This window comes from Antennarius striatus, chromosome 3 (assembly GCF_040054535.1).
Source record: "Antennarius striatus isolate MH-2024 chromosome 3, ASM4005453v1, whole genome shotgun sequence".
NCBI classification, from domain to species: domain Eukaryota; kingdom Metazoa; phylum Chordata; class Actinopteri; order Lophiiformes; family Antennariidae; genus Antennarius; species Antennarius striatus.
In genome coordinates, this window is record NC_090778.1 from 25,814,309 (window position 1) to 25,838,353 (window position 24,045).

The following is a 24,045-nucleotide window of genomic DNA, read 5'->3' on the forward strand; positions in this document are numbered from 1 at the left end:
CTTATGTTTGTTATTCTTTATTTCTGTTCAGATTTACTTGAATTAGTCCGTGTCAAATCTCAATATTTACAGTTCCTCCTCATTAACGGTTGAAACGCTCATTAATTCAAATGTTTTAGCTTCAGGTGAGAACATGAAACACGTCTTGATGATAAAAAGGTCCGACAACCATCCAACACAAACCTACAGTGTCCCTTTTAAAACCGAGTGCGGGCAGCGCTCTAGTAAACTAGTAAAAATTCTTCTGTCTACACCTAAACAATAATTTATCAAAATCTCTCAGCTCTGAATTAGTGACCAACAGGTTTGGTCCCACCCGGTCTCACTGAGTTAAAACATTAAAAGTGTCAAAGAGGCGAACTTGGATTAAAAATTCTTTGAAGTAAAATACAAATATTCCAAAAATATATCCCGTAGTGTTTTAGATAAGGCACCGCTGGATGTTCCTCTTCTCCCATGATCCATTTCTTCCCGTCTGCCTGAAGCGATTCTTTCTCAGATGGCCGTCTTGCTGTACATACTGGATATCTGATCCTGAAAGACTCGGCGGATGTCGGCGCGTCTGCTCTTCAGCGTGGGGGTGAGGAGGCCGTTGGCGATGCTGAACGTCTCCGGGTGTAAGTGAAGGTCCTTCACCTGAAAGCAGAGACGGCGGGGGGGGGGGGTTGTCAGTATTAGGAGGCTCGCAAATGTGAAGCAAAACAAACTCCTCACTTGTTCAAACGACTTGAGCCCTGCGTCCTTCCCCACGGCTTTCATGTCCTCCAACACGGCCTTCTTCACATCCTGCAGGACCAAACGGATCAGGGTCACGTTTCCAATACGTAGACCAGTAAAGGTTTGAAATTGGAGGGGGGGGGAGGATATGACTCACAGGATTCTGACACAGTTCTTCATGGGACCCGACGATCCCTCGCTCTTTAGCCCAACAAACAAACACCTCTGGGTCAGGCACGACTATGCCGATGAGAAAAGACTGGTGACACCAGAGGCAGGAGGAAGTGAAGCGTTAACCTCATGTCGTGGGAAAGGTTTTTGGATTGAATCGAATGCGCCGTTTGGAGTACCTGTAGACTGTCTCCGTGCACGAACACCTGCAGCACCGGGATGCTCCTCAGGTAGACGTTCTCTATCTTCTCTGGAGCGATGTACTCTCCCTGAGATAGTTTGAAAATGTGCTTCTTCCTGTCGATGATGCGCAGCGTCCCGTTCTGATGGAAGCAAACACATTGGCTCACATCCAGGAGAAGAGAAGATGGTGATGGATGTTGTTGACGGTTGATGGCGTCTAATCCTACCGGAAGCCACTGGCCTACATCGCCGCTGTGCAGCCAGCCGTCCTCATCCAGGGCCTCAGACGTCCTCTCCGGGTCCCTCAGGTAACCTCTGAACACACTGGGACCACGAATACAGATCTAAAAAAGGACAAAATCATGAAAAGTGATGGAATCAATGACCTCTCTGGGAGTAAGTGCCTCGTTTGTGTTTTCAAAGTTGTGTTTTTGAGATTAGGAACATGCTTGGATTCAAATATAGTCCTGAAATTGCTTGATTTCCCACATAAAGTGGAGCTTCAGCTACTCATCCGAACCAAAAATGCTTTAGTATTTGAAGTATTAAAAGATACTGGTTTAAAAAATGTGATATTGATAACTGCTTGAAGAATCTGGACATTTTATAGTCTAAGTGCTTGAAGTTGACGTTTAAAAGATATTTGAATACGAGCTCACCTCTCCGTCTCCATTCTTAGCATAGTACTTCATGTCAGGGATGTCGACCAGCTTCACCATAGTACAGGGTAAGGGGGCCCCAACATGACCTGATGAGAACACGCCCACAGACCTGCCGTTAGAGACGACACACTGCAAAGGAGACGCCCTGGAATCGGGTGGCGCCTCACCTGCAGTCCAGTCTCCCGGCATGGAGAAGGTGCAGCCTGCGGTGCATTCGGTCTGACCGTAACCCTCAAAGATCAGACACCCCAGTGTGGCTCTGAGGAAGGACAGCACCGTGGGGGAGATGGGCGCTGAGGCCGTCAGGACGAACCGCAGATTACCTCCTAAACTGGCCTGAAATAATAATAATAATATACTTTTGGTGGTGAATAAATTCCGAGACAGGCCCCTAAAACATCTGTCTTCATCTTTCTCTGAACAGTAACTCTTAAGCCTCTTCAAAGTCTTCCTCCGTCCTCCTAACGGCTCTCCTAAGGCCCGAGATGCTGTGAGAATAACTTATCCCTGCCAGGATGTGAACATCACAGCGAAATTCTTAGAACATGAAGAATTTTCTAAGAATTTCATCCTTAGAATTATTTCCTTGAACAAAACGGTTTTCTGAGCCCCGGGGTCATAATTCAGAGGTTCTTCTGTGAGAGTTTTAACTCCGGCTGTCGACGGGTTGTAAACCGTCCTGTATGACCTGTCATGTGTTTTAAGGGAGGCGTGTATCAGTTTCAGAAGGCTGGTAAAAGCTGATGTGTTATGTTTTTCCCATCTGACCACTCCAAAGTCTCTGCTTCTATGAAACATTCCCACAGGACTGGTACGCTCCTTTTGAAATTTAAATTGGTTTTTATTTCTCAGGATTTTGGTTAAATATTTAAATTCTGGTAACTCTAGACTTTTCTAGAGATCTCTCAAACAACCAAACCCATGAGGGTGATCACACTTCCATCGTGGTCCAGGTGGAAGTGAAGCAGAGCTGACCTGGATCCTGTTGAACACCAGTTTGTCCCACAGGCTGTTGTTGCGTACGACCCCGCTGCTGAGCTCCGCCTGCTTTCTCCTCACGGCGTAGTGAAGCAGAGCCCGGCGCAAAGGAGAGTTCACAGAACCCAGGATCTGTGGAGGAACCGGAGAAAATGTACAAACACAAAGAGGAGGTTTTAAAACAACACATCTAGAAGCACGGCAGCCTCGATGCGGCGTTTATGTTTACGGACCTTATCGTAGATGCGATTGAGTAAACGGGGCACAACAGGAAAGAAGGTGGGTTTGAGGGTCTTAATGTCGTCCATCAGGAGAGAGATGTCGCCCTGGTAGAAGCCCACTCTGGCCCCGTGGCAGAACATGGACACCTGTGGCACAAATGGGCTTTAATTTGGGCTTTAAAGCCTTAAAAAGAAGCCTGAGAAGAGGATCGTCTACCTCAATCATCCTCTCAAACATGTGGGCAAGCGGCAGGTAAGAGATCGACACGTCTTCTTCTCGGATCACAAACGAACCCTGAGAAGAAACCAAGAGGAAAATGAGCAAAGCGCAGGGGAGAGATAAAGTTTAGGCCATCAAACACGCAGAAGATTTACACGGAGGGGCAATTAGATGAAATGTCTGGCAGCGACAGGGGCAATCAAACAGCACATTAATCATGCCATTAGACGCAGCAGGGAGAGGGGCAGTTTTTAGAGAATCAAGGAGATGGGAAGTGATTCTAGCTCTGAGGCTGTTCTCAATTACACAAGGAGGTGGAAGTATAGACAGACCTCCAGGATCTTAATGACAGAGGAAGTGTTGGAGGCGATGTTTCCGTGGGTGATCATGGCTCCCTTGGGCTTCCCTGGATAAATAAACAAGACATTATTGCAATGCCCCTGCGCAGCAAAGGAAACTACAGCAGTGCCATAAAGAGAGATTGTTAGTGGGCATTGAAGGACACTTCTCCAATGAAGGGTAATTAGAGTCGAATTCAATCAGACGCTACCTGTGGTTCCACTGGTGAAGCAAACCACGGCCAGATCCTGAGGCTGGGGCGGCTGCAGCAGGCGGCGATGAAAAATGAGAACAAGACAACAGGCTTCCTCCAGTTTTAATTAAAGCCATGTTAACAAGTGAGTGTTAATGATATCTTATGGGACAGGGGCGACTATAAAACTGTCATCCAAGCATTTAGAGGGGGATTAAGTGTTTACTGGTGCCAGTTGACTCACCACAGGATCTCTGAGGTTCTGCCTTCCCAGCTCCTAAGATGTGGACAGAGAGGAGTTGTGGATGATAATTTACATATCAGCATCGATGACTAAATTAAAGGGGTTAGCATTAAACAAGTCAGCATTAGAGGGATTTTGGTACTTCCACCCGGCTCACCATAAGCTGCTCCAGTTTCAAAACCTCCACCTCGCAGCTCCTCGCCCTCTCCACGAAGGCATCGCTGAAGTCGGTGAAGAGGACGAGGCAGGAGAGCTTCAGCGTGGCGCTCTTCTCCTTGATCTCCAGCAAAGACGCCGCCTTCTCCTCCCGGTCGCAGAGAACCAGAGAGATCTCCGCTGAGGAAGAGAGAGACGCATTCGTAGCTTTAGATCATCCGTTCAGCGTTAAAACGTAAGAGGGACATCGTTTCTTGCTGGTTTTCTGTCCCTCTGCTCGGTGTTTATTCCTACCTCTACAAACTCACAATGGTTCTGACTCATTTTGTCTCACCATCACATCATCCTCCAGCGAGATGAGATAGCTATCATCACTTGGCGCTAATGCTAGTCCACATGCTGCTGGAGGACAGCGTGAACAGAAACATGAACATAATGGAACAGAATCAAATTGATCTTTGCTGTTCCAAATTAGAAGCGATTCAAGTTTGTGATTTCTATGTGAAAAAGAAATCGTTTTCCTCTCTGTCACCACGATTCAAAGTACCATTGATCAGGTCCCATCTATGATCAGTATATGAATGAATGTGGGCGCGTCTTTGTTAAAAAGTTCATTCTTTCTACTTATTCTTTAGTGTACTTTTGTTTTTTTGCAGTCTGTAGTTTTTATTATTATTACTAATGCTGTTTTTTCATTGTTTTCTTTCTTTCTACACAGGTATTTTCTCACCCAGGTTGAGGATGTGCTCCATGGCCTCCAGCCCCAGCGTGTCATACAGAGGCACCACCGCCATGGAGTAGGTGTAGCAGGCCAGCTCTGAGATGACCCACTGCCGCCAGCAGGGGGAGACAAAGCCACACAGTTACGTTAATCATTCTTTTTGGGAACAAACATCACAAAAGATCACAGTTCACTTTGAGTGCACACCTCTGGTCTGTTTTGTGCAAATATGCCCACAAACTGTTCTGGGTTTGGTCGGCAGCCTTTGGCCAGCAGCCCGGACCCCAGGACCTGAGCCCTCTCCGCCACCTGGTGAGTCCGACAGACAGGAAAGGGTCGTAAGAGCGACAGGCGACACAAACGTCCTGATGATTGGAGGATGAAACACTAAAAGATGTCAGACCTCGGTGTAGGGGATCCACTCGTAGGGCTGCCCAGGCTTTCTGGAGCCGAGACATGGGCCGTTTCCTGAGGAGCAGAAGATCCAGAGAGCATTCTCCAATTGTTCAAGGTTTCGTCTCATTATATATGTAAAAAAAATTTGAAAGAAGCCTGTGGCCTCCACCTGTGATCCTCAGGCCTCTCTGGAACATGTCGTACGCCGTCCTGGTGTCGTCGTAGTAAAACTCCAGCAGCGAGTCGTCTCGAAGGAGAGCCGACCGCCTGCAACTGGGATCTCCCTGCAAACAGGAAACGTCTGAATACGAACCCACTCACACCAGAATCAGCGCCGCCGCCGCCGCCGCCGCCGCCATCCACTCACTTTCACCGCCACTGACTGGGCCTGGAGGTCACAGGGGGGACGCATGGGGCGAGGACGGGTGACCAGCCAGTACGCCGTGAAGGAGGCCAGCGCTCCTAAACCCAGCAGGGAGGAGGGGGACAGAGACAGGGAGGACAGGGAGAAGGAGGACAGAGACGGAACAAGACCCCAGAGGTCCTCCGACTCCGATCCGGACCTGGAACGAAGTGACCGTAACCACTCCTGCACAGGCATCACTGGGAGGGCCAGAGAAAGACACCCATTAGAACAGAGCACAGGAGTCAGCAATGCGCTGTCCTTCCTGCAGGGGGCGCCAAAGTACACAAAAACAGTACATTTAATAAGTTCTGGAGGATTTATAATTCTTTTTAATGTGCATTTTGTCACATGCACTCATTTTTATTCACATTTCATCTATTAATCATTAGACTAAATGTGTTTTGCTGACACGTGTGCAATCATAAACACTACATGTAAACGAAAAAAATAAAAGCATTATTAATCTTACGTTTTCAAACGTCAAAATCTAAGAAAAAAGACAAACGTTGGAGTCATGAAGAATGAAAACATGACTAACAGTCACTCCATCATTCTCTGCAGGGGGCGGAGCCTACCCCAGCTAACACGGGGATAAAGTCATCAGTTCACAATGCAGATTTATGATTAATCAATTAAAAATCAATCATGGCAAACCCAATATCAACAACACTGACGCAATGTGACACTCACTGACAAGTAGCTTTGTGCAGGTATCAATCAATATATATCAAGAGCTTCAATAATATTATGATAAACGGTTTTGGTCAACAAATCAAAACACTGATCGATGAGGGTCAGCATATAAAAAAAATCTTTTTTTTTTAAAAAGTCCAAATCGTTTGACAAATTATCAAGTAAAAAAATAAAAAATAGACCAAAAATAAAATCAGTGGAGTTATAACAGTTCTACTGATAACCCAATCAATACATTAACAATTCTTTTAATAATTTCAGCACAACTTTCAATCAGTAAAATATATTTAAAGGTGTTTCTTTGAAGCTGAACTGATGCTGAATCATTTTAAAATTTCTCAAATAAACTGCTGCATAGATCATTGATCACTTTGGTCTGATCAGAACTGAACTCTTGTAACCCAGTCGGATGCTCAGAACGAACTGTCTTCAAATTCCTCAAATTCTTGCTACTTGTCAAAACTTGGCTGCTTCACATGTCCCATGTTTACCAGCGAGAGGGGGTTGGGGGGGGGGTCTGACAGCCTCGCTTCTTCCAGCGCCACACCTCAAGATTTGTGTCATTCTCACACTTAGAAGACTCCAGTCAGTATTTTTGACTTGATCAGACTTTGTGCTGCTCCCTCAGGAGCCCTAAAACACATTTGTGCAACTCCTTTCCCATCATGCACCTGTCAGTGGGTTTAGACGTGTAAAATGAGTCACTTTAAAGAAGAAATATCACGCACACACAAGAAATGAGGACAGGAAAAAAACCAAACACACACTGGAAAGAAAACACAAAAACATCTTCCAGACGAGACAAAAAATAAAAATCCAGTTCATCAGGTGTATAACTGCCACAATGACATTGCTTTACTGAAGTCATGTCATGCGGTATGTCACATGATCGTCTATGAAGGCAGATCCAGATCTGATCCACATCTAGACGTTCACACGCATGGAATCCGATTGTTTAAATCTGAATCTGCATGAATTCACTTTCATCGATGCAAAAAAAAGTGTTAAAAAGAGCAGTCTGGTTAAAAGGCAGCACCACGCCGAGCCACAGGCCGGACTTGGCACTGAAGACAGAAGGAAAGAAAAGGCCTGAGTTGTATTGGGTCGGGGGGGGTGGGGGGGTGGGGAGACACCAGGAAGCAATAATGATTGGCTTAACGGCACCAGGCAGCGAGGTTACTCTCAGTCATGTCGTATCATCCAGTGATTCAGCAGATCGAGACCCGGGACGGGTACAGTAGAGATGGGGGATGGGTGGGTGGGGGGGGTCCGCCCCCACAGAATTTCTGCCAGAGACTTTATTGTTCATATCAGAACTGAAAGAAAGAGGGACCAACGAGGAGGAGAACCGCAAATAACCTCCGGACAAAAAGCCTCCCGAAAAAGTTCCATCGCCAGGAGAGGAATTCATCCCAGTGAATAAATCTCAGCTTTCCCACATTCACCCCCCTGCTAGAACACCCCTCAACCTCTCACCCACTTTCTGCCTCCAGTGCCCAATAGGAATAGGGATAAAACAATGATATCATCCCCCTCCCTCCTCCTCCCGTCCCTTCCTGGGCAGAGCAACGCCACGCTCCTCCGCCGAGGATCCATCATCTCCTTAAAGCATCCATTTATCTGAATTAAAATAATTTGTCACCTTATCCCAGCCGGGGGGTGAGGGGGTGGTGGGGGAGGGGGGGACAAAGTCGCCGCTGATCCCCCATGGAGATCAGCAGCTAAATGAATGGAGGACACAAAAAGATGACACCATGCTGCATCCCCACCCCCACCCCACCTCCACCCCCTATTCATAAAGGCTATTGTCGAAGCACAGATAGGGACCATTGTGCTCCAAGCGCTTACTGCCTGCAAGACAAAGAACTGGGACACACATGTGAAAGCAATCCAACACACCTTAGCAGGCGGGGCACGCCTCCTCCTGCAGGCGGGAATCACTTGGCGGTTTGGATAAATTCATTAAAGGGGCTGACTGGCTCGCCTGATGACATCACCCGAATGTTGATGGCGGCTGAGGAGCCTCTGTGGGGTTAATCGCATTTGATCCAGGGAATACAGATGTATAAATAGCAATAAACTGGGATGGAAAATGTAATAAAGCAGCTGAATGGAGCCGATGGCCTGAGGAGGGGCGCCGCTCTGCACACACTCCCTCCTGCCGACAGGTAGAGACATAGAGGAGGTGCTACCAGCTGACCAAAACAAGACGGAGGGACAGAATCATCAGATCCGGCGTTTAGAAGGAAAGTGTGTTTGCTATCTATTTTTTAATTCATGTCTGATAATCCAGATCAGCTGATCCAGACGCTTCCGATTCTGCAGGATGACAAAACAAGAATCTCTGCCGACACGCGACTGAAGCATCTTTTTAAACTTTTAAATCTTGCAGAAGTCAAGGCTTTTTGCAGCGAATATCTTTTCTTTTCATCACCGGGAGAAAAAGACCGACCTTTGGATTTCACGTTTATCAATTTATTTTCCAGTTAGTTTAACTCTGCAAATATTTTTGCAGCAGAATCAAATTATTTTCTTGCCTCCCAACGCAATTTCTGTCCCGGAGCTGAATGAGGAGCGATAAGAGTCTCTGTACAGTAGGCGCCAAAGCGATGGAGGCGACGATGGGGAATGCTCCCCCCATGACCCAGATAGCTGCAGGAGGTGACACACGAGGAGGAGGAGGAGGAGGAAACAACCCTTTGCAACCACAGCGGCAGTAGCAGCAACAATGAACTCTGCCCACTCTCCATGTGCCCGGAGAAGTGAATGGCCTGATGGAGGGAGGATGAGGAGGAGAGGGCCGGTGTGGGGGGAGTTGGAGGACACGTGAGGCCGGCTGAAGCAGAGGGCTGAAAAGTTTGCCTGTTTTTTTTCTCCCAAATGAAGCGTGAAAACACGGACACACACTCCGTCACAATGAAGGGCTTCTTTTTTGAGGTGAAAGAGTAAAAAGATCGTCAACCTTTCAGGCAGAAAACACCTTCGTTTTCCCCGAGACAATGAAGGGTTTGTTCATTTTTCCCCCCCTCCTCCGGCCTGATTCTGGGCCCAAACCCGGCAACTCACAGGTCCTTCGGGAATCCCGGATCCGTTGGGAGCTTTGCGTTCGGGCGACTTCAAACATGTTGCACAGATCCAGAATATCTGGCCGCGCAGGTTAAGGATGGGAAAACAGGTCCAAGGTGAGGAGGTGCCATACATACAAAGGTATGTAAGGCAGGGCTCACACCAAACATCCCAGCTGGAACTGGATCAGGGAAATACCGCAGCGCCGTGTCCAGACTGACTGACCGCACACAGCTCCTTCAGAGAATGTGGAAGCACGCTGCGAAACGTCCAACACATGTACAGCACAGGTGTGGACACAGGTGGAGCAGAATGGGTCCCATGTCGCCATGTTTGAAGCCTGAGCGACGGAGGTGAAAGAAGCCACACCTTCATCAGTGAAGAGCTGGAGGAGGTGAAGGTCGCCGAGAAGGTCGGAGGGGAGCTCCCGAGGAAATGTTTGTGATTTAACGCTTTTATGTTGAAGAAAACAGTTAGAAAACCTCCACTACCATCATCAACGTCGTCGTCATGACAACTTTTACAATCTGAAAAAGTCCAGTAACAACAAATCAACAGAATAAAACAACAATAATAAAAAACCATCCAATTTTTTTGCTTCAATTCTGATCTTTTTTTTTTTTTTATCATCAGAAGTTCAACAACAAAATTCACATTTTTATCAAGATGGATCTATTTTGCTTTATGTGCAAGTTGTTTACCACAAAGTTGGTAAACAAAAACAAAAACAAAACCTAAAGAAAAGAAAAAGTGATACAGAATCTGAATTCGGATTTGAATCAACCTTAAAATGCAAAATAATCTTCCTTCACCCAAAATCCATAACTACAAAAAAAAAAAGTTACAGAGAGAGCTTGCAAAACACAAACAAACACAAATAAACAAACAAACAAACATGGATGCAATGCGCGGTTGTTAGGAAACTAAGATGAGGTGAGTTCAGAGGTTCCAGCTTGTCACAGAACAGAACAATCTGTTTTCTGTGTTGCGGTTTTCGGTCGTTTCGTTCCGTTCCTCTGAGCTTCACGCAGCGGTTTGTTACCAGGTTGTTAAATCTCTTGGTCTGCGGGGGTTCACCGCAAAACACAAACAACTCACGGATCAACAGGCTGCGGGAAAGTTCCCTAAGTTTTAGACCTGAATCTGAGCGTTCCTGGTCGAGTTTAACGGATGAACAGAAAGAGAGAAAGAAAGAAAAGGGCAAGAAGGAAAGAAAAAAAGGAAGAAGGAAGGAGCAGAGCGGTCTTACCTAACTCAGCGATGTCTTCTTAAATTGGGCTCCAGAATTCAGATCCCTGGGAATCTGAACGCGCGTCAAGCGTCACGGAGCGCACCCTCACATCCGGTTTTGGTCCTTCAAAATAAAAGTAGGTCGCGGTTTGAAAACGTGAAGATTTTTAATGGCAAAGCTTGTCAAAGCAGCTCTGCGTCTGTACGTACAGTATACCTATACAGGACCTATATAAAAAAAAAGGCTTTGTCAATATTTTCGCAATGAAAAATGTGGTTGGTTTTTGTGCTTTGTCAGTCTGTCTTTTTTTTTTTTTACTTCGGGTCACAAAGACGGGAGGAAATGACAACAATTCTATGGCGATAGGACAGTATAAGGGCTTGGATTGTGTGTTTGACAACCTTAAATTGATGCTGTGCCGATGGGACAACGTTGCAGGATAACGTCACAGATTCACAACAGTTCTGATGTAACCAACTAAATGCTGTTGTTTTAAGTTCTCACATTTTCCATGTTAGTTTTATCCTATGTATGTATGTATTTATTTATGTTTATATATATATATATATATTTATTTTTTTTAATTGAATTTGTTATTTTCATGACGCAAACCATTGGACCACTTTTTTTTGCAAATAATCGGGAGAACTTTTAATTCCTTTCAATGTCAAATGAAAAATAATATGTATTTCATACGTGGAAAAAAATTACTACATGGAATAAAACAGTTGAGCAAAGTGTTCATTTCAAATTGTGGCACTTTTCATTGGTGCTTCCAGTTTTACTTTATGAAATATTCAATCTTCTGTCAGTGAAGTGTCTTTAACCTCCGGCATCCATCAAATCACTGCTGATGTTTTTCAAAACAAGGCTTTAAACTTTATTTTGAAGTTAAATTCGCACCACATCCGGTACTTCTCTTGCTTCCTCTTTAAAACTTGACGCTTTTCTGAGAGGCTGGGCCGGCAGTGACGTCATTTTTAAATCACATTCCTCCCCTTTTAGCATAAAATTAATTAATGTGGGGAGGGAAAAAACAAACACACAAACAAATGAACATAAAACTCTTTATTTACTCTAAATAATACAGATAAATACGTTTTACATATAAAATACTGTGACCTTGTTAAACAAATAATATCTGCAGTTAATAGTTTAGGTCTGAAAATCTAAGCTTTGGGGCAGTTATAAGGGGGACAGTGAATTATTAGTGGGCTCTCATCCTAATGGTGCTGTAGCTTCGCCCGACAGGTTGTTCTGTGTTCTGTTTCATCATCTTCAGAAATCATCCCAGTTTGTGCACAGCTCCTCTGAGCCTTCAGCATAACGGTCACACACACTGCTGTCCAAAGGGTGTTTAACCTGAAAGACAGAAAGGAATCACTCTTTCTAGATAAAGTAGATCCATTCAATGCAAATGAAAGATAACACGTCGTATCTTACTTTGGGAATAACCGGAGGGTTCAGTGAGCCGCTACGCAGCCCGTCCCAGTTGAAACCTTTAAACCATCTGAATAAAAACAGAACATCACATCCTATAAAACCGCGTTTCAAAGGCAGGGCCTCAGTGTTTTTCTCCAGCGCTATAAATCCGTCGTCTTACTTGTGCTTCTGAATGTCCTTGGCCCCATTTCTTCGACTGCCCAGCCTCCCTGAGGGATTGCTCCTTAGCAGTGGAAACAAGAATAAATGTGAGTATGAATTAATGATCAGAGGTGGTGCTACAGTCCAGCAGGTCCAGAACATTTCTTCATTCCTTAATTTCTGCAAGTAAAAGCATAATAACATCGCTAGAATCCTGGCCTTAGCCTTGAAATCATAATTCATGGAATCTGCAGCACCTGCACAGATTCCTGATGAGACTGGAGGCGTTTTTGCTGATGGGTTTTGGAAAGTCGATCTGATCGATGCCACCGACGGTTGCTGCGAGAATCTTTATGGGGTCGGAGCTACTGAATGGGAGTCTAGAGAGGAAAACAGGAGGTTATCAGGATCACTTCAAAACCATCGCAGGCGGGATGATCCAAAAACATTCTCAGATGGAACGTACCCATCGCTCAGGAGCTCAAACAAAAAAACACCCAGTGACCAGAAGTCTGCAGACACACCGTGGCCTTTATTCAGGATGATTTCCGGTGCCATGTAGCCAGGTGTGCCGCAGAACGTCCAGGTTTTCTCACCCGCTTCAACCTTCTTCAGACATCTGGACCCAATCTGAATAAAGCCACATATCAATGCATTTGTGGCTTTAGAGAATTTGATTGCTTGGTTTGGGTTTTTTTTTACCAGTTTGGCGTAACCACGCTCATCCAGAACCACATTCTCAGGCTTGACATCTCTGTAGACGACACCTCGGCTGTGGAGAAAGGTCAGGGCCTCCACAACACAGGCTGTATAGAACCTGGCGCTGCATTCATCCAAATATCCCCTGCAACGGTTCAGAGAAGGGAAATAACTGCTTGTGATGCGACTGGTTTAAGACATCGAACCCTGATTAGTGTCAAAATTTAGTGATGTAGATGCAGGACTATAAAAACCTTAATTTCCCTTCATCCAAATGTACTTACGCATCTTTAAGAAGACTGCAGAGATCCCCACCAAGACAAGCTTCTGTTAAAATGTATAGGCACTCAGCATCCCTGAAGGTTTTATACAACCTGCCATTGATAAAAGTGTCATCGTTTAGATATAACTAATCCATCTGGATTAGATTAATGTTGAAGAAAATCCCACCTGACTACGAAGGGACAACGAGCCTCCTTCAGGATGCGTCCTTCTCTCAGGATGTGCTCTCTCTGACCGTCATTGAGGATCAGCTTCTTCTTAAGGACCCTCATTGCGAAAACCCTCCTGCTGTCGTTGTTTAGTTGCACCTGACAGAGGCAGAAATCAATAGATTGCATTATAGAAACATGAAAATACGAAGGAGGCGTCTGCCACGGCCATCAGTGTCATTGTGTGTGAGCTGCAAAAAAAGAGCAACCCTCACCAGGTCTACGTGACCGAACTCCCCAACGGCTAGAGCGGCAATAATTTGGAAATCACTTAAGGCGGCTGATGAAAGCAGCTCCGGATCCGTGTCTGACCTGCTCACAGGGAAACCAGAGGTGAGCTCATACCTTTTTACAAGCACTTGTCGTAGAAAATAGTGTTGAAATGCTCCTCACTCGCTTTTGGATTGCTGGGCCTCGTGACTGCAGTCGAACACCAACCCATTGATGATGTCCTTGAAGGAGCTGCAACACGAAAAAAAAGCACAAGAAAAATCTGAAAAATCGCTGAAAAAGCCACATGAGCGTGATTTAGTGCTCTGATATAGTCATAACGTATGGTGCCGATGGAATACTGATGACGCTACGGTTGTACGTCTCGTTAAAATCCAATAACCACGAGAGCGTAACCAGTCTACCTGCCTGCCTCGCTGATATCGAAGGCTGAACTCCAACGAAGCGTTCGGAAACTTCAGGAGAAAAACGTTTGGAAAGCTGTCAAGCGCACTTGATCCTGGTTCATGCAGATCTCCTGCCCTCCGGAAGCCTTCTCAAAATCAATTCTACATGTCTTTATTTTAAAGGCGTAGATTATAAACTTGTTCTTTTCTGTTTCTTTGTACTGGGATTCAGTTCAACAGACGATTTCCTCTGTTGTTCAGTGGCTTTCACGTGGTCGGCCATATTTTTTAATTCTGGACTCTACTCGGGTTTCCTGGGTAGAACTTCAGCTACCGGGACGGCGTGTTGCAACTAGAGACCCCCGAGTGTCCCAGTTACACCAGACTGACTCCAGCAGGATGGCAAGCTGAAGGCAGCGGTTTACTATCTCCATGCTGAGATAACTAATCAGAATGAGAATCCTTTATTAATATGAACTATTTTCTTCATCAATAGATAGATACACTTGATTGATCCCAAACTGGGAAATTCACAAAACTTCTGGCAGCGGTGGGATTCGAACCCACGCCCCCGAAGAGACTGGAGCCTTAATCCAGCGCCTTAGACCGCTCGGCCACGCTACCCTTCTTGGATAGATAGATAGATAGATAGATAGATAGATAGATAGATAGATAGATAGATAGATAGATAGATAGATAGATAGATAGATAGATAGATAGATAGATAGATAGATAGATAGATAGATAGATAGATAGATAGATAGATAGATAGATAGATAGATAGATAGATAGATAGATAGATAGATGATTCCTCTTACTCTCTGTCGATGGTCAAACACGTTACTTCTCCAGCTGCCGTCACGTTCGCCGGCTGAACCTCGTCTCTGCAGACAGAGACAATCATCAACGCCGTCATCAACGCAAACCAGGGAATGAAAGAACGAACATGATTATCATTCTGGCACCAGCGACCCTTTTCCACCACCTCATGGTGTATTCATTACAAGTTCCTGCACAGCATCATTTCCTCCTTACCCCCACAGAGCCCTTTCTCCAAACCACTGCCTCTCGGAGAGCTTGGAGGCGACTATCTGCTCCTCCTGACCTCCTTTCCCCTCCGTCACTCTCACCTTGCGAGGTAATGGAAGGGAAGCAGCGGTGAGGAACAATGCAGTCAAGAAGCAAATCTGTTGTCATCACTATAGTTCAATTACTAAAAGTATGCTGACATTTCGTCCTCCACAACCCAAACGTTCTGCTATGAACGCCTGGTTTCATCTGAGCAGCATTAAACTGTACCTGGCCTTTGCTGATGATGTAAAACTTGTCTCCTGTGGCGCCTTGCCGAACGATGCAGTCACCTTCAGTGTAGTGAGCCTATGAAACATGACAGATAAATAAAAGAACTAGAACCACCTGTCATACAAGGAAGGATTAGCTCTGACTCTGTCCTAGCGCCGGGCGCTAACTGATGCACAGCTCAAAATAGAAACCACAGCGGAGCCGCCTGTAAACAATCATGTTTACTGTATGCACACATTATCTACAGGACTGGATTCCATGTGACAGGTCAGGTGTATCATACTGTGGTTAAGATGTTCAAGCATCTAATCTGTACCTCCTCCATGCGATCAGATATTTGCAGGATGATATCCTCCGGCAGTGACTGGAGGAAGGGAACGCTGCAGACACACAAGGTGACAGAAGGAACAATCACAGGTTTAGAAGTGGTTGGATTTGACATTTCCCTCCTGTCTCCGGGTGGCTCAGCACCTTCAATGTGAAAGGTCATTCTGCAAGCGGCAACATCAAGCCGGTGACATTCTGACACCAGAATTTAAAGCAGCTTTCTAGGAGCATCCATCTTGATGTTTACCTGTTCAGCAGCTCCACTGAATGCGAACGTCTGCTGAGAGCGGTCTGCATAAGTTGGGTCTGGTAGGTCTTGCGGTCAATAACCCACAGCTTGCTGTCTGTTTGTGCTGCAGATCACAAGTGATAAAGGTTGCATTAGTGGCGTTGAAGGTCAGACGGAAGGAAACAGCATCACAAATTGAGGCGTTGAAGCAGCTCTGAGACGTTACGCGCTTCGTGATGGACGTGGAAACGCGACGTAGAATCAGCCTTTAAGAACAGTCGGGAAGAACTCATCATGGAGCATCATTTTTCCTCCCAGAATGAAACTTTTAATAGCAATCCAATCTGATTCCTTCATCTATTATTACCCTCTTTCTTTATAATAGAGCTGAAAAGACTGCCCTAAATTAATAATGACCCATATTGATTTGTGAGCTGAGGCCTGGTGTTAATGGAGAAGCCTTCATCTGATAAATGTAACGCAGCCCTAATATCTCAATTCCTTTATCTGGATGCACCCCATCAGTTTTCACCATTCAGAGCTCCATTTGGATCCAAAAGATAAAGCATTACGTCAAATTAAAGACTCGAGTCAGTCAGAAATACGCTTGATATCTATTTTCAAACATGTGTGCAGAGGATTGTATTGTAGCCTTGGAAATCTTCTATAGGCTCACTGAACATTTTACTGTAATAGCTGGAATTTATTACTATGATTAGTGACATCACAAATATTTAAAAACCAATCGTTTCAATATCTAGCATAAACAATTATCAGTCGGAGCCTCCAGTATTGAAGAAATCTGGACTCAAGCCGTTAGAATGAAATTTTAATTTAATTCAATTTAAAATGTGCCATTATAACATAACAATTATACTTCTAACTTACGAAAGAAACTCACGTCAAACACATTTTTGGAATTTATGCATGCCCATAGATGTGTGGAGGGGATTTATTTACAGAAATGTTTGGTCTGGAAGGAGTGTCTCCAGTTTCTTCAATCTATCCTTTAAATTCCCACAAGCTGATGATGAAGCCCAGTTTTCATCTGCGCCTTTATCACTCTGACAATGGTAGAAACCACAAGTCTTATTGATGCTCAGAGGTGACAGTGTTGAAGAAAGAAACCAATTCCGGGTCAGGAAAGCGATAAATACAGTGGGACATGAGCACATCGCGGGGAAATAGAGAGAAATAGATATGCGACAAAGGAAAATGACTGACACAAGCTGGGCATTATTACCAGAGAGGAGACACAGTAAATTGGAAAAACTGACTTGTCCCAAAAATTTGGGGAGAAAAAAGCAGCAAAAAAAGGAGATGAGATGAATAGAACTACTAAAAAAAAAGTCATATGTGATGGTTTGTTTGTTTTTTTCCAATCAGTTTCCACAGCCTTCATTTTCTGCAGAATCGGGTCACTTGTAAGAGGCAATATCTGAGAAAGTTTCCCCCCCAGGATGACAGGAAATGATGGCATCTTTTCTATTTCAAAAGAATATCACATATTCTTTAGATCGGAAATGTGTAATATAGTTTAAGATCCATCTGTGAAAAGAGCAAATTGCATTCATGATAATTTGTGAATAATATAAAAAAAATTCATTCAGCGGATGCCGGATTGGCAGGAAGATGCTGGATTCAAAAAGTTTGGTTTTAAAGCAAGAAATGTTTAAAATTCCTCCGCATCACTAAGAAATCCATTTGAAGCTGCGTTGTGTAAGATCTTGAAAGACTTTGATTCTAAATTCAACAGACGTCTGACTTAGGCCACAGCCAGAAATCCGCCTCGTGATATTCTCTTAAACAAGAATTATTTATATCCCCACCGAATCAAAATTAATCTCACTTGAAACTCTACCGGTGTTTTTGGCCGTCAGATCTCCAGTGATAACGACATGCAAACATAAAACCAAGGAGTCGCTTTACCTGAGACGGAGTAGGGATGTGTGCAGTCGTAGAGGAGCGCCAGCTCTCCAAACACGTCCTCTGGCTCGACGGTGGAAAGCTTCGATCCGTCTTTTGTCACATCCAGCCTCCCTTCTGTTGGACAAACACACAGCCGGTGAGGACAAACGGCGACACAGAGACGTTTTTCTGCATTTGGGTTACGTAGAAACTGTCAAAGACGTTCAGGTGTCCAAGACAAACTGCACAACAATAATCTGTTAGCCAAAACAAGGAGAATCTCCTCTCCATCAGCTGTCATTGATGCAGCCAAGATTCCTCAGGATAATCAAGCGGTGATGAAGCACAACCTGCGTCTCCTCGTCTTTTAGGTCAGTTTGACAATTCAGCAGAAAGTTTCTAGTGAGTCACTTGTTATTCCCTGAAAAGCCTCTTTTCCTCTTTGGAGAAACATGTAAGTCTCTCATCACCACGTTGGAGAACAGCGTCACCTTGATATCTCATCAAACTACGAGCCAACAGCAAGAAAAATGACACGGAAAGTTGGGACAAAACTAACGGCTTCATTTGGCCGCTCTTTCGCGCCTGTCATCGGAAGGGAAATGCGTCTCCTGGGACTGCAAGGGGAGCATGATTTACCTTCTAAAACATAAGCCTCAGTCCCGATGGTCCCCTCCTGGATGATGAAGGAGCCTTGAGCGATGGCGGTGGGATACATACAGGCCAAAATGGCTCTGATTTCTCCTTTCCCAAGGTTCTTCAACAGGTCACTTTTCAAAAACGCTGCCTGGATCAGCCTCTGAGACCTGAGGGCATGAAAGCAGGATACTGACGTGACATTTAACAAATGTGCTATTGCTGCGATTTGGAGTATCACGAGCTGTAGCGTTGGAGAATTATTACGATGTCCATTAACTCTGAGTCTGTGAGCTTTAGCATTTGACAGGCAGATTTTTGTGCGCTTACTCATGGCTTTTGTCGCAGCTTTTATGTGAAACCATGGCCACGGTTGCCGGGTCCAGACAGAAAGGCTCGGAAACGACTGTTCTCCTTGTGCTTCTCTGTTTGTCGGCGATATGACTTGAGCAAACTAGGAAGAAGAAGATACAACAAATGAGGTGAAAGGCTCATCCTGCACAAGCGTACGGTAAAAGCGTCATGTGGAGAACCTGCACTGGCGGCAGAGGGTCCTGGGAGGGACACCGTGGCTCTGTAGCGATCCAGTTCCTCCTGCAGCCTCCGGATGAGCTCATCCTTTGCATCCAACTCCAGCTCTAACTCGTCTATTAGTGTATCTCGCTGTCGGAGCTCCTCAATCTTAAGTTGCAGGGCAAATTGGAGGTCACGAAGCGTACCCATCTCCTGCAATATCAGGCAAAATAACACATTAAAATATCCTTCACTGCACACAGACGTGCAGAGATACATAGATTGGGTCCAGCTACACAAGAAATATGACTCTGTCTGATTTTACAATCTCATTTTATTCAAAGCTTGGCAGCCTCTCTCCGATCCAACCACATCTAGTCCTTATATTCAGTTCTTAGTTAAATTAATTTTTGAAAAATGAGTAATCCATAATTCTATAGCGGCTTATTTGCTTTGTAAGGTCAGTCCTGGCTGACATTGGGTTTGGGGTGGGTTCACACCAGTTTATTCTGTGTTTCCAATACACATTATTATTAATAATTACACTTAAAACACATAATTACTAACATTGTTCAGTATAACACAAGACTGAAAACGTCTTTATTCTACATGAACTAGTAGCACTTGGTTTTCAGTATCACAGATAAAGTATATTCACGCATCCACTTCATTCGCCTGTCTTCCCTTCACCTTATTATAATGACGAGTTTACGCGCATCTAATATATGCGCGTAAACGGACAAAAACGACGTGTTTCTATGATAATGTCAAGGAAATATAACAAGTCAGATAAGGATAAGGTCATAGAAGACGCTTTATTAAGTCAAACTCACTTTGAGTCGCGCCAGGAATAAAAAAATAATAATAATTTCGGGTGGTAATGCGCGCCCGGAGCAACGCGCGTCTATAATAACCTTTATCATAAATGAACGACTTGGTGAGAACCTGACAGCAGCGCTTTGAAATTCATAATATGATGTTTATGAACACAACTGCATGCTCCGTCATGCAAAACAGGATTACGTGCTCACAAATCGCACACAAAGATCACTTACTACATTCAGCCCTTCTGGCGGTGTGGAAGTCGCTGTCGTTTGTCCCGAATATGTTTGTCCTTGTTTGGCAGCAGCAGACAGTCCATCCAGCAGCAGACAGGTGCGCATCTCTCCTATACCCGCCCAAGTGGAAAACGCTCCACTCTTACTCGGGGCTGTCCAGGGCTGGGCAGAGACATCAAGCAATCACATGATCAGACAGTGGAGATCATCCGGGAGACTGCACAGGCGAGATCCCAACTGGGTCAGGGGGTCTATGGGGGTGTTTCTGAGCCTTGGTGTTACTTGGATAATCAATCATTGTCTCCCCAGGTATTTAACAATTGTCAAAGAGGCTGGCTGTAATTACCGACCAGACTTGATCTATCTACATCTATTCCACTTAGATAGAGGGGGAAAGGAATGAGGCTTTAGAAAAAAAAACTATTAGAAGTAACTATCTAGTAGGTCTACCCTAAGTATTAATTATGCACTTTAAATACCAATTATAGCAAAACTCAGACTAGAATAGTTGAATTAAGCTGATTTTTTTTTTTCAGACAACAATTCTCCACGGGCTGTTGCCATCAGCTGCAGTACTACCTTCCCACCACAAGGTGGCAGTGGTGCGTCACCAGAGAGCAGCAACATCACGCATAGGTTGGAGAATAAGATGGGCAGTTGAAGACAGGAAGCCGTGTGGCTACATGGGGCTAGCTAAGTAACGCTACTTGTGTAGATTTTATAGGCTAACATTTGAAGGTGTTGTTGTGTGGCTGTATTTTGTTGAGTAAATCGTCCAAAATGATCCTTACAGTGAAACCGCTTCAAGGAAAAGAATGCAGCGTACAGGTGAGTTCAGCGCCGCCGTATAAGCTACATGCTAATTGCTATCTCCTGGTGTTAGCCTTTGTAGGCAAGCTAGCTAGACGACTTCACACCGGTAGTCGTGTCACATGCTTAGCGAGGCAAGCGCCCTGCTGAGATCATACATAACAAAGATCCCAACTTATCGTTGTGAAAGTTAGTTAAATAATAATAATAATAAACCTTTATTGTCCCACAGTGGGGAAATTTGTAAACGTACCCTAAATAGAGCTAGCGTCATTTACTTATTGATCTTTTATGAACCGGCGTTACTGTGGGTAACAGTTAACCAGCATTGCTCTTAGACTTTAAAATCAAATGGTATGGGATTTCATCCTGTTTCTTCTTTATGACTTTCAAACACATGTAGTGAGAGCTCTAACCCCTCATTAGGTGATTCTACACGAAGGTTTTCGTCAGGCATGTTCAGATACATGACTGACAGCACAAGTCTCACTGTCAGTAGTCTGCCTTTATCTCTGATGGATAAAATCACAAATGTTAAAAGCTGAGCTATGACAGGCCACAAGGCCACAAATGTCCTCAAACGCCTCAAGCGGGCTAATTGTAAAGAACTACACATAAAGTCCATCATCATTGTAGGTAGGTGTAGGAACTGGGACTATTATTTTCTAGTAATCAAATTAAAGGGAATAGAGATGCATTGTATAAATGTGTTGGGTGCATTGCTATTAGATTTATTACAGTAATTTGGCAGAAGGTGGTTGGTTCATCCTTTAAATCGTGGCTGTGATCGTGTGCTCAGTGTTTCTCGATCTGCCCTAAAACAGTCAATCATAATCACACTCTAAAAACCTACATTTCCCATTTTGGTATTAATAAGCTTTATCTAATCTACTGTTTGTTATCAGCCATTTCTGCATTGAGATAAGACATGATTGTAGGCCCTTATCATACATGAATAAGGTGTTGAAGAGGCCAGTTCAAACAACTGAGATGCATTATTCACTTGTGCATAGGAATTTCCTTTAGGTGTATATATTATGTAAACATGATGCAATGTGAGGATCTCTGAGTTGCTGCACTTTTGCAATTTGAATACTCTTATCAAAAAAAAAAAAAAAACGGTGAATGCTGGCCAAATTTAACTGCACAATGAAACCTTTTCCATCTTGTCATTGATTTTCCAGGTGAGTGAAGATGAAAAGGTCTCCACAGTGAAGGAACTTGTGTCCGAACGCCTCAATATACCAGCAAACCAGCAGCGGTTGCTGTATAAAGGAAAAGCTCTTGCAGGTAGCTTCACCGTCTTCGAGCATAACTGTAGTTGCACTGATGTACCTTTTTCATTTAGCAAAGGAATCAAATATGTACATTTTTGATGACCACATGCTGTATTGCTTTCCTCAGATGAGCACAGACTCAGTGATTACTCCATTGGGCCTGAGGCTAAATTGAATCTTGTAATCCGTCCAGTGGGGGAGAGGACAGGAGCGTCAGGAATGGTCGCCAGCAGCAGCAGCAGCACACAGGGAAGAGTGTGGCAGACTGTGTCCACTATCCTTGCTAGACACTTTAGTCCTGCAGATGCAGCTAAAGTTCACGAACAGCTTATTAAGGTGTGTTTAATGTCATACGTCTCCAAAACATGATGCATTAGTAATAACCACACCAGTTTTATATTTGTTTTCCTCTAAATTAAAGATTTTTAACTTAGAATATTTTCCACACTATAAGGCGCACCTTCAATGAACAACCTGTTTTAAAACTTTTTGATATCGAAGCCGCACTGGATTATAAGTCGCACCTTCAATGAAGAGCCTATTTTAAAACTTTTTTCATATAGATGGCACACTGGATTATAAGGCGCACTATTAGTTTTTGAGAAAATTAAAGGCTTTTAGGTGCGCCTTATAGTGCAGAAAATATTGTATTTGACCTGTGGATATTTACCATATCTGAATTGTAAAACTTCATTAATTTGATGTTTTGCTCCAGGTGAAGGAATAAAATTGCCAAATTAAAAACTCTTTGCTGAATTATTAATGTTAAGGGACATGATGGTTTTTTTTACCTAATCAATATTTGCTAATTTTATTCAAAACAAACTTCATCTTTTGCCCTTTAATGAACTCTGTGGTGGTCAATTGTCAAATCAAATATATAATTGTTTTGACTTGTTTTAATGACATCCAAGTTTTATGTGCTGATTTTGAAATTTCCTGACTACATTTATTTTTAATAGGTAGCTTTTATAAATGCAGTGTGAAGCAATAGTTTGGCATTTGGATAACATAGACGCTCACTGCTGATAAATTACAATGCACTGGTGTTAAGACCAAATATAGTTAACTTTGCAGAGATTTGTTATTGTGATGCGAGTTTTTGCACGTTACCCAACTGTTTGGGGGGTGTCATCATTCCTATTAACTCAGTTTAAAACTACCCTCCCTCACACAAAACTGTTAAATCCAGTAATTTATATTCCACTCACTGTCGTTCATTATTTTCCTTTTTGTTTTTCTTCAAGGATTATGAACGTTCCCTTCGACAACTTAGCCTTGATGACATTGAGCGCTTGGCGGGGAGGCTGCTTCACCCTGAAGTCGAGGGCATGGATACCTCGTACATGGACTAACAATGCCCTGCTGAGGGTTGCTTAATGTGGTTGTATTTTGTGATCAGTAATAAGAGTTGCAAACAGAGTTTAGAGGGTGAGGCATGTCAGCCATCTCTCCGAGGCCAGGATACGTGAACACCGATGGCACTTGATCATCACAACAGCAGGGCTTTCTTATCAGTGACCATAGGACTTGGATAAGGAAACCTCTTCTGAATGGGTCCTTGTCAATGACCTTGCTGTCATGACACAAGACCTGATTACATAATATTTGAATATAAAGGCTGCATTTCTGTTGGTGTTCATATGATCTCTGGCTGCTGTGACTCCCAGAGGGAGACCACTGGAAGGAAATTGAAAGTCTTATCTGCTTCGGATGGTGGCTGAGTGTGATTGCATCATAATAACCAGGAGACAGTAAATACATGTTTTATTCTGCAACTAACTGATGTTCATTGTATGATTTGTAAATAACATGTTTATATATACAGACATTAAAACAGTGAAAAAGATATTTGTTCTTTTTTAATCTTATAACATAACTCTCAAACATATTAGAGATTTCAGATTATGTGTAAAGGGGATGGTTTTTAGTCATCTTCAGCTTTAAAATGTGTTAAATCTGTGGATACTACGCTGGGCGGGACCAAATTCAGCGTA

The 24,045-nt window shown here is 43.9% G+C and overlaps 3 protein-coding genes and 1 non-coding gene across 6 annotated transcripts; 1 reads left to right on the forward strand and 3 right to left on the reverse strand.

Moving 5' to 3' along the window:
* Window positions 1-15: 15 nt before the first annotated feature.
* On the reverse strand, window positions 16-10,680 carry acsl2 (acyl-CoA synthetase long chain family member 2). 2 transcript variants are annotated; one of them, XM_068309962.1, is made up of 20 exons: window positions 10,616-10,680; window positions 5,569-5,804; window positions 5,371-5,485; window positions 5,209-5,273; window positions 5,013-5,114; window positions 4,815-4,914; window positions 4,086-4,264; window positions 3,929-3,961; window positions 3,703-3,754; window positions 3,485-3,558; window positions 3,150-3,227; window positions 2,945-3,079; window positions 2,709-2,843; window positions 1,901-2,069; window positions 1,731-1,819; window positions 1,299-1,415; window positions 1,068-1,211; window positions 875-976; window positions 715-786; window positions 16-636 (listed from the first exon to the last, which is right to left on the reverse strand). In XM_068309962.1, the coding sequence occupies exons 2-20, from the start codon at window positions 5,800-5,802 to the stop codon at window positions 496-498; spliced, it is 2,136 nt and encodes a 711-aa protein (XP_068166063.1). In that variant the 5' UTR covers window positions 5,803-5,804; window positions 10,616-10,680; the 3' UTR covers window positions 16-495. The 2 variants fall into 2 exon arrangements, with proteins under 2 accessions (XP_068166063.1, XP_068166064.1); XM_068309963.1 differs by lacking the exon at window positions 10,616-10,680 and adding an exon at window positions 8,200-9,897.
* Window positions 10,681-11,745: 1,065 nt separating this feature from the next.
* On the reverse strand, window positions 11,746-20,068 carry prkg1l (protein kinase cGMP-dependent 1, like). The gene is made up of 20 exons (XM_068311598.1): window positions 19,959-20,068; window positions 18,924-19,116; window positions 18,721-18,844; window positions 18,394-18,560; window positions 17,776-17,889; window positions 15,865-15,970; window positions 15,607-15,670; window positions 15,288-15,365; window positions 15,024-15,118; window positions 14,807-14,872; window positions 13,765-13,833; window positions 13,587-13,683; window positions 13,331-13,470; window positions 13,165-13,254; window positions 12,884-13,025; window positions 12,648-12,811; window positions 12,439-12,561; window positions 12,201-12,263; window positions 12,041-12,107; window positions 11,746-11,959 (listed from the first exon to the last, which is right to left on the reverse strand). Exons 1-20 carry the CDS (start codon window positions 20,064-20,066, stop codon window positions 11,876-11,878), a joined length of 2,154 nt encoding a protein of 717 aa, XP_068167699.1. The 5' UTR covers window positions 20,067-20,068; the 3' UTR covers window positions 11,746-11,875.
* trnal-aag (transfer RNA leucine (anticodon AAG)) lies at window positions 14,531-14,612 on the reverse strand. Its single transcript has one exon. It is a non-coding gene; the product is annotated as a tRNA-Leu (tRNA).
* A 521-nt stretch (window positions 20,069-20,589) lies between the features above and the next one.
* ubl4a (ubiquitin like 4A) lies at window positions 20,590-23,883 on the forward strand. Of its 2 annotated transcripts, XM_068311373.1 has the most exons (5): window positions 20,613-20,658; window positions 20,755-20,789; window positions 21,956-22,061; window positions 22,176-22,384; window positions 23,296-23,883. In XM_068311373.1, coding segments are annotated over exons 1-5 (459 nt in total). In that variant the 5' UTR covers window positions 20,613-20,657; the 3' UTR covers window positions 23,404-23,883. The 2 variants fall into 2 exon arrangements, with proteins under 2 accessions (XP_068167473.1, XP_068167474.1); XM_068311372.1 differs by having other exon boundaries at window positions 20,590-20,789.
* The last annotated feature ends 162 nt before the right edge of the window (window positions 23,884-24,045 follow it).

What these genes read in the sequence shown, in the direction of transcription:
- ubl4a (XM_068311372.1), top strand. Translation starts at nt 20,742, where the DNA reads ATGATCCTTACAGTGAAACCGCTTCAAGGAAAAGAATGCAGCGTACAG. An exon ending in GAAAAGAATGCAGCGTACAG is followed by an intron (nt 20,790 to 21,955) that starts GTGAGTTCAGCG and finishes TTGATTTTCCAG; the next exon opens with GTGAGTGAAGATGAAAAGGT. An exon ending in TAAAGGAAAAGCTCTTGCAG is followed by an intron (nt 22,062 to 22,175) that starts GTAGCTTCACCG and finishes TGCTTTCCTCAG; the next exon opens with ATGAGCACAGACTCAGTGAT.
- prkg1l (XM_068311598.1), bottom strand. Translation starts at nt 20,066, where the DNA reads ATGCGCACCTGTCTGCTGCTGGATGGACTGTCTGCTGCTGCCAAACAA. An exon ending in TGTTTGACCATCGACAGAGA is followed by an intron (nt 13,834 to 14,806) that starts GTAAGAGGAATC and finishes TTCGTGTTGCAG; the next exon opens with CTCCTTCAAGGACATCATCA. An exon ending in AGCGTGGTTACGCCAAACTG is followed by an intron (nt 12,812 to 12,883) that starts GTAAAAAAAAAC and finishes GGCTTTATTCAG; the next exon opens with ATTGGGTCCAGATGTCTGAA.
- acsl2 (XM_068309962.1), bottom strand. Translation starts at nt 5,802, where the DNA reads ATGCCTGTGCAGGAGTGGTTACGGTCACTTCGTTCCAGGTCCGGATCG. An exon ending in AGAACCTCAGAGATCCTGTG is followed by an intron (nt 3,755 to 3,928) that starts GTGAGTCAACTG and finishes CGCCTGCTGCAG; the next exon opens with CCGCCCCAGCCTCAGGATCT. An exon ending in AAGAACTGTGTCAGAATCCT is followed by an intron (nt 787 to 874) that starts GTGAGTCATATC and finishes TTGGTCCTGCAG; the next exon opens with GATGTGAAGAAGGCCGTGTT.